This window comes from Cynoglossus semilaevis, chromosome 3, assembly GCF_000523025.1.
Source record: "Cynoglossus semilaevis isolate Cse_v1.0 chromosome 3, Cse_v1.0, whole genome shotgun sequence".
Taxonomy (NCBI): Eukaryota; Metazoa; Chordata; class Actinopteri; order Pleuronectiformes; family Cynoglossidae; genus Cynoglossus; species Cynoglossus semilaevis.
In genome coordinates this window covers 5,449,828-5,464,210 of record NC_024309.1, presented here as the reverse complement: position 1 = coordinate 5,464,210, position 14,383 = coordinate 5,449,828, and the positions used below count along the sequence as shown (strand labels likewise).

The 14,383-nt window shown below is 38.3% G+C and overlaps 1 protein-coding gene across 6 annotated transcripts in view; it reads right to left on the bottom strand.

Annotated features, from left to right (window-relative positions):
• mllt10 (MLLT10 histone lysine methyltransferase DOT1L cofactor) overlaps positions 1–14,061 on the bottom strand; it is a 39,787-nt gene extending 25,726 nt beyond the window's left edge. For 2 of the 6 annotated variants that reach the window (XR_003049309.1, XM_025054363.1), the window contains exons 1-7: positions 13,646–14,060; positions 11,115–11,212; positions 6,593–6,647; positions 4,571–4,680; positions 4,379–4,482; positions 3,684–3,777; positions 1,676–1,762 (exon numbers count right to left, since the gene is read on the bottom strand). Coding sequence is in view for 5 of the 6 variants with exons in the window: in XM_025054363.1 (XP_024910131.1) it covers positions 1,676–1,762; positions 3,684–3,777; positions 4,379–4,482; positions 4,571–4,680; positions 6,593–6,647; positions 11,115–11,212; positions 13,646–13,808 (711 nt within the window). In the remaining variant the exon portion in view is untranslated. Of the gene's footprint in view, positions 1–1,675; positions 1,763–3,683; positions 3,778–4,378; positions 4,483–4,570; positions 4,681–6,592; positions 6,648–11,114; positions 11,213–13,645 lie in introns of all 6 variants that reach the window. The other 4 variants (XM_025054362.1, XM_017031736.2, XM_025054364.1 and 1 more) reach the window with 4 other exon arrangements.
• Positions 14,062–14,383: the final 322 nt, after the last annotated feature.

The following is a 14,383-nucleotide window of genomic DNA, read 5'->3' as shown; positions in this document are numbered from 1 at the left end:
TAAATTATTTTTTCCAGGTCAGTGTGTAACTACAAGACGCGAAAGAAACAGACAAAGATTCTTTGATGACGGCTCACAGCTATTTAAGGCGTTCACTTGTAAGCAAACAGATGAAGTAAACTTCTTCATTTTGCATGTTGACACTAGCACCAATGTTGACATAGTTGTTTTATATGCAGATGATGTCTTGTAATTTCCCCCTAATATGTTCAAATCAGCATTAACATTAAGAGTTTGAATAAATACAACAGGAAGGCTGTTTTCAGTAAAAAAAAAAAAAAAAGGCAACAGCATCATACAAAGCAATCCCTTCTGCCACAAAGTGTTGGGTAGTGAGGCTATATTTAGCAATGCTGCCCTCTACCTTTATTCTTTTTCTTTTTGAAGTGGTCATGGTTACTGCATGAAATATATGTTTAAAAATGGAATGTATGATTAATGTAATGCTAATGTACAAGACTATATTGATACAAGATATACAGTTTCACAAAGTGATGGGACAACCATGCTCTTAGCCATGGAGCAGCCCGACCACAGCCTTCCTTTGTGACTAACTGTTAGCTCAACCCTTTATGTCATGAGTTGCGTTTCTTTAATCCACAAGGTACTAATAGTAAACTAAATGCTTAACTTATTATATAAATTTATGTGATCAATTGTATCAGATGGATCAAATCAAAAATGTCTTTTAGAGATGTGATGCTAATAATATCACCAGCATTATAAAATATTAAGACATTTTATATAAAGATAAAAACCTAAATTACCAAATCTTAAATATATAGGCAAATTAACAGATTGAGGAAGCGGACTTGAATCCAGAAGTTTACAGGTTTGAGTCCACCAGCTGCCAAGTTACTACTGAGGTGCTCTGAGCATGGCTCTGTCCTCACACACTGCCCCCTGCTCACTTTGGTGATGGGTAAAATGCAGAGGTCACATTTCATTGTGTGCAGTGGTGTGCTGTGTCACAATGAAAAGCAGTTCACTTCCCTTCACTCTCCTTTCCTAACCCTCCTATTAGAATAATTCTATTAAAGAAAAACATTGAATAATGAGACAATTGTAAAGAAAACTAAAGTGTAAAGAACAACCACATGTTTTATTAGGTTTGGGTAATGCTACAAGGTTATATTATATCAAGTATATCACGCTACCTGATATCTTCATGTACCAGTTTAATTTAACCACAGACGACCGCAGAAAGTGAAACATGTGACCTGAACCCTCCTGTAAATTCTGATTTTACGCAGCCTGTGATAACATGTTGTGGTAACAGGCGCGACTGATGAAGTCACACTGATGTAGCTTTCATTACAGAGGCTGTGAACTGGTGGGGGATTCCAGAGGGTACCAGCAAGAACGTAATTGGCACTGGATTAATAGTGGCTTCATGCAACAGCATACATTTGAGACAACAATAATAAAAATGTACTTCTACACATTGTTCTGCCAATGCCCTGAATATTACAAGGAAACTTCATGAAAGCTCATTGTGAAACTACAACAACAGCAACTAAAAATGCCTTTTGATTAGTGATTTCACTGTTTTTTTTTTCTCCTTTTGCCTGTCCCTTCACAGTGTGAACACGCAACAGTGAGGACGTTTGATCTGGTGGAGTCATATTGGAGGATGGGAGGCATAGATAGGGTAAGAGCTGATGGGCTGTCTTACCTTCTTGTCCTGGTCTGTGGGTCTATCCATACACTGAGAGGAGTCACTTAAGCTTTGAGACCTACTACCTCGGCCCCTGCTCCTTCGCTAAAAAAGGTAAAGAGGAACTCCAAGTTACTGGATGAAGTCCATAGGAAAGAGACCAAAAATGTATATCTCAAATTTCAACTAAAAAAAAGCCAAAAACATTTACATAACCATAAGCAAAAACTTGAAATTAAAAAACAAAAATCATATAGGCCTAAATGTAAATTTTTTTACATAAATGTGTTGGAAAGGTGCTTCCATTACAAAATACAGAAAATTAAATGGTAGCTGTTAATAAAAATACATGACTGGGAGCAGCAGCAAAACTATGCACAGTCATGTGCTGCATTTTAAACTGTGTGACATTTTGTCACAAGACAAACTTAACTCCTGACCTCAACCAATTATTTGCATTTTATCATTAGTAAAAACTACATTTTAAACTGGGATTAGTAGTGTGTAATCCAATATATTGGTGTTTCCAGTTTATCCTTAGAGTAAGGATACGGAGTAAACAGAGAATTGAAAACACGTTGAGTCCTGTCTATCATCGGTTGTCCACATGTTTAATACTAGATGAGGATAACAATTTATCATAACCATCAACAATCAAATTTATATTACTATACTACTTCATTACACCTCTGGACATCTGACTTCCATGTAAACGCAGGTTTTAGCAGCTTGAAAACACCACGTTGAAAAAAACCAACATAGAACATCTGCTGATGCAAAACCAAAAGGTGTTTTCACACACACTCTTAATACCAAATTGAAATTCCGCCGTAGTGCAGATTTAACAGCAGATAATACAAGTTTGAAATCAAAAGTGACTACTGACTGAGTCAAGTCAAATACCATATGTTGCTAACATGGCGTAAACATCCATCAAGTGGCATTTCATGAAAACCCTGTCTGTTAATAACATTGCATTCTTCATCATTGATTCCCGCTCGTACATTCCTGTCATCCATACAATCCCGGGCTTAATGACATTATGCCCCGGCGTCCAAAGCTATTCACACACGATCGATATAACAGCATGAATCTTTTTATCAGTGTGTTAACATCTTAAAATGTCATCTCTGAATGCGTGCGTATCTTGGTGAGTGTTGATGCTCTAAAGTCTGTCCTATTCTTCCATCCTAACAAAGACGGAGAGATCAGAAAAGTCAGTTGCCAATGAAGAGCGTAGGTCCTGAAAAGGATGTTATTAATACGAGTGGAGCACTAGTAATTTCTGAATTCTTATGGCCATGTCAATACGAGTGGAGCAGGTTTTTAAACACACATCAGGTCAAAATCAACTAGTCAAGTTTGTACAGTCACTTTGGACAATACACCAGTAATTTCTGAATTCTTATGGCCATGTTGCCATATTTATATCATACTACCACAAATGCTCACAATGACATCAGATTTAGCTGCTAGAAATGGGACAGAAGGAGTGAATCTTTTCCAAAAAACATCCACAGGAAAAAAAAAAGAGTCAACATTCTGAACAATGACATTCAGCACATGCTGCCCAAGCTGTCTGAGCCCAGGTCGCTTTTAGGTCCAGTTCGCATGAGGGAGGTGAATATGATGGACCACTGTCCATTATGCAGTACACTTAGGTGATGGGTGGTAGGAGGTTGGTGGGTGAAACATGTTTTGAAGCAGGGTGAACCATAAGTGTGTGTGGATAAAAGAAAGAAGATGAAAGAAGAGAATGGAGACTACACAGAAACAGAACTGGAAGAAGAAGGAGAAGCTGGTGGGGGAAAAGAGGTTCTAAGATGAGGTGGGTGTGTGCTGGGTGTGTAATGTGTAACATTGGAAATAAGGTTCTTCATCAATATGGTCTCTTTCAAATTAATTTCATGCAAATACAGTTATCTGAAACAGTGACAATAATTATTTGGCCATTTGTGCCAAATGTGACTGTTTTAGTTTTAAAAAAGCATCACGTTAGAATATATCAGAACATCAGGATACTTACCAATTTGCTATGGTGGTATTTGCAGTATCCACAGTACTTGACGTTGTCTGCGTCCGATCCTTGTTCTTCACATAACAACCCAGCAAACTGAGCGCTGTGGCCAATGAAAAGATACAGATTTAAAAGAAGGAAAGAACAAGGTCAGAAGTTACAGCAGAGAAAAATTTCTTGCAGGACAAAATACTGTAATTCACATGGACCTAAGTTTTCATCTTAAATACAAAACAATAAGAAAGGCCTGGTTTGGCTTGAAAATGTTGAGTTTTTCCACTTGTTTCTTGGCTGATACTCCAGGGTTTCCTGCACAGTTTCTAACAGCTTTCCTTTTAAACTTTATCAGAAAGACACACAACCTGTAATTGTAACTGCTATGATGCATTCAATGTTGAAAACTGGAATGCTGAACTAAGATCTCATATTTGAGGAATAACGCTCACTTTTAACCTCAGAAGGTTAGTATCAATCTCAAAGCAAAGTAAATCACTGGTTTGTTCTGTGGCTCAATAAAATATGTCAGCTCTCGTAACCTTGACTCTAAAATCCTAAAAGGGGTTTTGTGAAATAACTGTGATACTTTACGCAAAGTGAAATTCTTTACACTTCAACAAATATTCTGAATAGGGAAAATAATGAAAGAGGGAAAAATGTCTTTAACTGAATGAATCTGAAAGGAAAAGGGCTGCATCTTCTCTCACCATGTCACATGGAAGGCCTGCCTGCAGCCATGTTTATTGCAGGTCATACAGGCTCCAGTGGCTGCTTTGCTTTCTCTGCCTTGGTCTTCACAGATGTAACACGTCTGATAAAACACAAAGGCCAACACTCACTGAGCTGTCACTCAGGTCAAAGCCAAGGAAATATGTACATTTGTGAATAAGTGAGCTTACCTTGTTGTAGCGCTCATGCGGCACAGACTGCAGAACTATGGGCTCCATAGTGGAGACATTTGCAAACTCCACCTCTGGTATGTATAGGGCACAAACCACATGGGCCCAACCTGCAACAAGAGTATCGACCATCAGTCATGCATAAATACGAATCACAGATTGTCGTTTAATTATGGCTTAACTCTCTAAGCTGGAGGAATGATGAAAAAAGGTCTATCATGCTAAATACATACAAAAGTGATTTGTACATTTTACCTGTGAGCAACAGTAAAACTCAGCGATGGAAATATGGGAGGCATAACCTGGGGTGTGCAGCGCCATTTATCACCTAAAGAATTTTATCAGCAGGATAAACCCCAAAAGCCTTTTCAGGACATTTCTTACAGCCATAACTCAACATGTTCATCTCAAGAGTCCCAAAGCTTTAATTTGTAAAATTGGTAGTTAATCTATTTAAGTAGCCATTTATTGAGCCCTGACACACGCACAGCTGCCTGTCAACAAAGACAAACTGGGGGCGGTGGAATGACAGCAGGGCACGGTGGAGTGGCAAGGAGAATTGACGACGAGCTGAGGAGGAGCTGAAGGAGGTGAACGGGAGGTCAAATGGAAGTGGGAGTCCCCTGCCATGCTGGAGGTGTCTGTTTTTTCCCCATGGCAGAAACAAAAACAGGCTTAAACTTACAGTTGAACCCCTGCCCTGCCTTTGACCTGGTGAGCAGGACAGGGGAGGAGGGCAGAGGGCGGGACAGGAGGGAGGGAGTGTGTGTGAAATGGGGGCATGTTGTTGTTTTGAAGTCCCTCCAAGAATCTGGAAGAGGCCTATAAAACAGGACTATAAAAGTGGCAAGGCCTTCCTACCAAGAGTCAGCATTCACACTTTTACTGGTCAAAAAAACTACAAAACATCCCTGGAAACGCCGCTTTTTCCCCCTGAATCGACAAGTGGTGGAGGGGTCAAGTTTAAATGAATGTAATTTTAAAATAAATTGTGGCTTTTCAATTAAATAAAAATTGACATTTGTTGCTTCAGGGTAATAGCAATTAGCTTCTACATTAAAGATAAAGGTTAAAAGTGTGAACTTAAGCTAATGAGCCTGCAACTGTATACACAGAAGTTAATGAACCGTGTGCACCGTACAATGGGCTCACAGACGACGGCATCCGTCCGATTAAATCGATACATCTGCAACATACATGCACACTAGGGACAAGATTCCTTTCAACTCTCTATGGTAAATATTGTGACTTTCCATGCTCTTATGTTCGGGTGTGTTTGAAAAGCAAAGACCCAACATGTGTGTATTCATAACCTAAGGAGGGCTGTGTGAGGTCAGGACACAAGTTGGTAATTTAAATGTCTTCCCTTTTCTTTCTCTTTTGCCTGTTTCAGGTTAAGATGATGGATCAGATACTTCTTTTCTAACTTATTTCCCTCACTCTGCTCTATCACCCACCACCTGAAACAACAGCAACGGCACACACATCAACAAGTGGCAGGCAACCGACAGGAGCAGAGAAATTGACGGTATGGAGAAAGATGTTGGGAGAGAAAAAAAGGAGAGGAGTGAGCGGGGTCATGGGAAGGGTAAAATAAAAGAGAAAGTAGTAAAACGGTGTGTGTTAGTGTTGTCCTGATGCCTCCCTGCAGGCCTGGACACAATCCCACAGCTGTGCCTCTCTCACTCTGGCCGACACACACACATATGCACACACACAGAATATTTACAGTCTCCACCAAGCTGACCTCCCAATGAACCCAGAGAGGAGACTCCTCACAGGCCATGCACTATACCCATCCTGGCCCGCCCCCTCATAAACATACGCACACACACTCACACAATCTCATAAAACACGCACTGGCAAGGACGGTACAGAGAGGCAGCACAGACAACAAACAGCAACATAACTCTCCCAGCACGCTCACACCCCTTAAACTTGCCGGTGACATGCAATTAATGACAACATACACAGGAAGCAAACCACAGATGTGTGTGTATGTGTGAAACAGAGAGATTTTACCTCCGTTGTCTGTCCTTTTGAGCGCTCCATCTTTGTGCGGACACAACTCACATCTCTGTGGAAAAAAGAAGAAACATCAGGTCAGAAACAACAGGTCGACCTCATCCAATCTGTGTGATTGAAACCGTGAAGTATGATAAATCTGTCGGCGCCTGAGTGAGATAAGCTGGAAACAACACACAAGACCCGCGCAGTATGACTCCAAAGGATGTTTCTGCATTTTACTAAGTAAATCCACAAACACAAGGCTAGAGGACAACACGCCTGCTGCACTTGGTCGGATAACTGGGCTCATATTCAAGGCCCGAAAACAAAATCTGTGTGTCTGTATGTGTGTGTGTTCATTGAAAATAAACACTTTCCTGCACTCCCACCTTCCCGTAGTGATTCTCCCCACACAAACTCACACAACTGAATGTTCACTACAATTTCTTCCATTTTTAAGAAGTCTTTACTTAGTGTAGATTTTGTTCAATTTTTAAATTTTTGGGTTTTTTTTTATTAAGCTGTTTTCCACAGGGAAATGTGCTTCAACTGACTCATGTTTAAATAAACATTTTTTTTCTTAAACTGTTGAACTTTATCTTTTGAAAAGAGAATGTTTTCCAAGCTTATCATATATCTACAGAAAAATCTTCGCTGGGTAAAGCAATTGTTTTCACAGATAACAGTTAAATATTTCCAAATGTCCAAACACAAATGTCAAAGGACTTCAATGAACGAGCATTTCTCTAAAAAATACTACATTTTAAAAATAATAAATAATGACACATTTTTTGGGATAACTATTCTTTTTAATTCCTGCTACATAAATGTCAGAAATGAAAAAAATGTACTGTTTTTAAAGGGCAATTTAGGAAATCACCAGTAATTTCTGACCAACAGTCACCATTCATCAGTTGATGTCCCTTATCTTCTATTAGAGTAACTCTTCCACTACTTGATAAAAGAAAAAAAATCAATCAAGACAATGTCAAGAGAACAAAGGTATTTTTCTTTTACCTGTTTTAATTTCTACTTCATTCAAATATTTGAACTCTGAGGCTGTGACTTTTTGAACAGTTCCTCTGTGATGGCCAATTTGTGTGTTGCATTTTTTAAAAATGCACTTTGGTAAATATACTAGAACATAAATTTCGAAAGCAATTAGCAAATGTTACATTTAGACAGTTTGTTCACACAAACTCAGAGCTGTAGTTATGCCTAAATACATGTTTATGAAAAATAATAAATTACTTTGTTTAATACATAAAATTGTCTGCTTGCAAAATGTGATTTGCAAAGAATGTGGGAGGGTAAGGGGTTGAGTGCAGGAAGTCAATAGTAAATATAAATATAAAATGTTTAAATTTTATTCATGTGTCTGAAGTTAGCTTCCATGGAATGTGCAAGGAATCTGTCAAAGATCTAACATGGTGCCTGATAAAGACATCTAGCTCTTACGGTAATTTATCAACTGTTCCCCAAAGAAAGAATGGGTCTCAATGGAGGCGTTGGAGTATAAATGACTTTTTTTCTAATGGAAAGGTATGTAAAAAATGTAGTTGAAATAGCAGTCATCATGTCAGTAAGGGGCAAGTAAGAAAAGTTAGGGGGCGGAGTCCTGAAAACTCCCCTGAACTTTCATTAGTTTAGTCATTTTCTTTAAATGAACTGGTAAAAGCATGAATGCTTTTACAGTTATTCACTTCCTCATGGGGTTCAAATGGTTAATCTCTCAGCAGCACAAAAATCCTAAGCACACTTGCACAGGAAACGTTGTGTCACTGTGGGTATGTGAGCAGCCCACAGAACTCAAGACCTCAGTTTCATCAAATCTGTTTGGGATAACACGGTAACAGGAAGCAGCTCAAAATGTAAAAGCATCTGAAGAACAGTTTTGGAATGCTCTTCAGAAGGACTGGAAACCTGTTCCTGATATTCACATTAAATATTGAAAACGAACCTGCCTAAATATGTCCAGGCTGTTTCTGAAAAGTGAATGAGAGTTCTACTAAATATGAATTGGGATTATATCCAGATTGTGGAAGCTCTCTCTACGATTCTGTAAGGTTTACGTGGCCTATCATATACAACAATTTTTTAAATTTTATTTATTTATTTTTTTATTTTCATACCTTATTTTCTAGGTGAACACAGCAGCTCTGAAAACCAAGGTTGTGCCAGATTACACACTCATTTACAACAAAGAAACACAAACAGTGTCTGCTGTTCCTTCCGGTAACACATCCCGTCACAATACTGTGTTGGCTGTCCTGTAAAAATGCTGCAGCTAAAAAGGCTTACTGGCTTTTTTACGTTTTTAACTGAAAATGTTAAGTAGCTGAATAAGGACGGAAAAGTTTAACAGCAAAAAACAAAAACAGAGTGGATTATTTAAACAGCCTGCACTGTCCACTTGTCTTTGCTGTGAACAGTTTTTATTTGACAGTGAAACAGAAATACATTGATTCCAGCAAACTAGCTAAAAAAACCCTGTGGCATTGCTCTCCTTTGAGATACTGTAAACATTTGGGTCCTGTGTCAGCCTGCATGAACAGTACCATCACAAATTCAACAGCACAGGTCAGTGACAGTTTTATGATTGTTTTTTTTTTTGTGTTCATGAATGGTTTCAAAAACGAATGTTATTTAGAAAAGTGTTAGAAAGAGTTAATTTCTTAAAAAGGAAAAGGAAAAGTGTTAGAAAGAGTTAATTTCTTCAATTACATTTAGAGGAAGGATGACAGCATGAAGTCAGAGATTGAAAATACTGCCTGCCTGATATTCCCCATGTACAATAAAAAATGCCAGTGCCGCACTACCGGAGTAATAAGAACAACAACTATAATAATAACAACTTTCAGAACTCTCAACTTATCGTCTAATTTCTTCTAATAAAACCAGTTACTCCACAAACAATACAGTATCAAGAACAATGTCAACTTTCTATTCCAGATTAAATCTGAGAAAAGTCATTTCCATCCTAAAACCCTTTTGAAGTAGGTCACTAACCGCACTTGACTAATTCCAAGAACCTACACAGACACTTATACTTAGAATATTTAATTTCCTGCTTATCCAGTTTTCACTAGTACAAACTCCTGAGCTTAATTCTCAGCAAACTCTCAGTTACCAGAGCAGAAATGTAGATCAGTCTTGATGTACAGATTTTCAAGTCAAGTGATCTGTTTGCTTTTTACTTAAATTCAGTTCTGAGGGGCCTTGTAAATGGGTTAAGAGGTTAAAGGAAAAACCTAACAACTATGTCTGTCTTTTCTGTGCCCGCACATGATTCATTCAGCATGTAGGTTCATTATTCATGGGGATTGATCCCACCTCTGCATGGAGTTGCATGTACTTCTTTTGGGCATTCTACAATCGAGTTTATGCAAACATTGATTTGAAATGGAAAAAAACAGTCAACACAAGGTTGAATCATACATATAATTTCATATTCTGCAATGTTGTAATTTGTCTCATTAACTTCTCAATTTGGTATACAGTATGTAAGTACTTTTTTTCTAACACAAGACATAAATTTCTCAAAAACCTGACAAGTTACCGTTAAAGTTACAGTTGGCCACAACTGATAACAACTGCTGCCCCAGGCTTTGGCCAGTACGTTGGTGTTTGAGATACTAAAAGTCATAAGTTGTCCACCGATGCTACTATACTTTTCACAAAGTTTTTATTCTTCATTTGCATTTTGACTGGTTTAAATGTAATTAGCATTTTAGCTTTTAGATATATAACTTGAAAAATCCTTTAGCAGAACACATCTCACATTTGCCCTGTTTTGTCAGTACATGAACATTTAAGTAGAGTTACACAGTGTGTTGTGAGAGATCATTAGGTGTACCGTAGACAAATATCCACCATAATTACTTAACAATCAAAACCTCTTCACTAGCTTGCAACAGATACTGATAAAACTAATAAGACAGAGAGCTGGTGCAGAAGAATGTGAATGTCATTCTTAATTTCCTGCGACTATATCAGGGTTGTGTTCAACTAAACAGACCCAGGTTTCACACTGAGTAAGTATATTGTAAACTAGAACAATAAGATAATTATGTTTTATTACAATGTACACGATGTAAAATATGTGCCGTGACTTAAAAAAGGGTTAGGAAACAAAAGTCTTGACATTTTCACTGTGCTGCCCTTTAATGTTTTACTGCAATAAACTAAAACAATATGACAACCACACAACACAATGAGCTACAGCGACCATAAAAGAATACCTTTATGAGAGTTCATCATAAAAGAAAAAAGAAGAACATAGAAGAACTGAAAGACCCATAAAGCAATCAAAGATGGAGTGATAGGTTAAAGTAATGAACAAATGGTAGAGTAGGTGCACATGTACATAGGATAAATGTCTCCCCTCATGTGAAAGTCAACGATAAATAAATTAAGAACATTATAACATGATGTCTAAAATTGCTTATGCTGCAAAGCTCCCTCCAAAACAAACATTGTTTCTGTTGAAATTCTGCAAAATTCCAATATCAAAATTGCTTCAATAACAGTATCTTACATAGATGGTGTGACTCACCACACGGGCTGCTCTCTCCTGAGACTCACACTTTCGGCAGAACCAAGGACCAGTGGGCACCTGCACGATGCCATAGCAAGCTAGAGAGACAGGGCAAAAATATTTATTTTAGTTATTAAACCCACAAGAACATGTAGTTCCAAGGTATTTAATTAATCCTAAAAAACATGTTCTAAAATTCAGCTAATAACCTTGCAGAAACATACTATCATGTCAACATATATCACGATTAGCTTCAGTGTCAGCACATTAAATTGAGTATGTAAAACTGCTGCTGCTGTTGTTATAGTATCTCTATGCATTCAGTTCACATGGTTTGCTCTTGCTATCAAATATTTTAAACCACTGGGACAACAGCTGAAGCTACAGTAATGCATTTTTAATAAAAACACATGGAGGCGCATGCGGAGATGAGCATACACTTTGCGGCTCAGTTACTTCATCTATAGGGTCGCACTGAAAATAGTCCCCATGATTAATTTATCGTTCCCTACATATTTCAATTAAACAGGTCAAGGAGAAAGTGTCGGATACAGATGTATTTCTAAGGGACTATTACAAGTTATGTTCTAACTTTACTTTGCACTGTGTGACTGTGCATGTGCATTGCATTAGCAGAGAATATGTTTTACAGATGGCAGAACAATTCAAAACATACGCTTTGTAGTGTTACGCTTTGCAGTGTAACCATAAGGTATGATGTGCAATGGTGCTTATACAGCTCAGGACAACACATTTAAGCTGTTGGTACAACGCCTATATGTAAAAGTTAACATCCTTTGACATTTTCAGATTCAGTGTGATCAGACATGTGCTCCTAATCCAATATAACACAATTGGCATTTAGTTAATGAGAAGATAAACTAGTTTAAAAGTGGTCAGTAGTCAACACCTATTTTAGGCAATGCAAGATTAAGGCATTCAAATGCATGAGATTTTATTTCACTACAGTTGTAATCAATACCATACACTGTCTTTAGGAGCCCACAGATGTTATTTTAAGCTTTTCTCAAAGATTAAAAGAAGGAAGACGGGAAACATGTTTCTCATTCATCATTAAACTAGAGACATGTGCTCAGAATCTGGACAGGAACTGCACCCTTTTGTATTTCTTTACAGATCAAGCAGTCATAATCCTTGAGTTTATGCAGACCAAAACATTGAACAACATGATGGAACAATATACATTTCACATTTAGGTTTCTAATCATTAATCAAAGGATTAGTATATTTATTAACCGACTACGCATATGATACGCAAAAAGCAGAAAGTCATATTGTTTGACCAACTTAAAATTCATGTTTTCTTTAAAGTTTGGTACACAAAATATCTAGAGTATATTGCCGGGGGGTAGGGGGAGTAATAAACATTGGCTTTTAGGAAGTGCAAATAACTGCAAGAAACAACAGTCATGCACCCCTAAAGTTTCAGATTAGGTCAAAGGTCACATTAAAACCCTTTTTTTAATTTCTTACAAGCTAACACATCAAATGACAACTTTTGACATGTGACTAATTCTATGTATGTCAACTTAAAAAGTTATGCTTCATGTCTATGAACACTTCACTAAAGCACACAATTATTTTTATTAAATCCATTTAGCGATGTTCTACTTTGCAGCATTGTTATAAATTAAACTTGCGTGAATCTTCAATTTTGAATCACAACAATTCTTTGTAGAACTGGCATAGGAATTATGAGCTACCACTCAATCATGGATGCAAAGACCACACTGTCATGGATGGCCCTTTTAAACCACTTGATATAAATGTAGGATGGGCCTTCACAGCATGTTATTTCTGCAACCTAATCAGTCCTTCCCTGTATTTGTCATAACGCTATTTGCATGTGTTGTAAACAAGTGGTATACATATTTAGTATAAATGTCCAAAAATAACTTTCCAAACAAAACACAATACACGTGGTGTTGTCAGTTCATAGTTGCTGATGTTTCAAATAGTTTTCGATCTCGTGTTGTGTGTCTGAAGGAGACACCGCCAGCTGGTAAATCTGTAAACACTGGCAGACGTCATCAGCAGAGTCATTCTGGGTAAGCACTGGCTGTGCAGCACTAAAGCTAACAAAAACAATGTTTTGTTGATTTTACTATTGAGTGTTTTCTGACAGCGGCGTTAAGACGGGAAATCGTTTTCTCATCGTTTGTGATACGCTAGAGCTCAGTATTAACCGCTGGTTTAGTTATTATTTTGTTTTCAGTTCTTTTCACCTACTGTGTCACACATGATTGCTTGTGTTACCCATAAAATTAAACAACGACGACTAGCAGCCAGGATTATGTTAAAAAAAATCAGCTGCCGGCTATGATCCACAGCAGATTAGCTGTCAAAGCCGATGCAGCGGGCTGCCTCACTGCATGAGCCGAACCTGACCTCAATGTGGGGCAAGAGGAGGAGGAGCAGAAATTACACTGAGCGGCTCCATAACCTTGCAAGACAACGCCGTGTGCTAACGGCTAGCTGCTAACTTTAAGCTAACAAACAGCGCAGCTTACCTTGATGCACGGCGACGTTGCAACCGTGTCCATCACAGTACACCAGCGGATTTTCCGCCCAGCCTCTCTCGTCAGAGCATACACAGCAACCTCCAATCATCTCCTTCATGTTACTCGTCGAGAACTCGTCGTCCGCCGCCACACACCGCTCGCCGGAGACCATCTATGAAAAAAGCGGACATGCGTAGAAATATCGAGCAAACTTAAATCGTAATCGCCACTGTGTAAGGTCCAATCTACTCCGCTGTCCCGCTTTAGGTCCCACTCGGTGGAAATGTCATGTTTAAAAGGCGTTAACGTCCGTATCAGACACCCTTTTTTTCATCAAAACATCCACAACACAGTGCGACGGAGAACGACGAAGAGGCGCTTGGAAAGAACAGGAAATGCGTAATGACGTAGCGCTTGAGTGTGCGTGCCCTGTGACCGGAAGTCACCCATGACGACGTTGGCTCTCTGCCCGCCATGTTGGATCCACATGGCAAATATTTAAAGTTTCTAGCAAAAACAACATCTAACTCTTCATCATTTAAGTCATATTGACACAGACAATATGCCTGAATGACCACGGCATTTCTGTAAAGTTTTCAATCTAAAACTCAGAGGTTACAAATATTAACAATTATTAAATTGAATTAAGATTTTGTGGATTTATGTAAAAATGAATTACTTGTTATTGTGACACTGCACACAACGTAATGTGACCTCTGCTTTTTACCCATCACCAAAGTGAGTAGG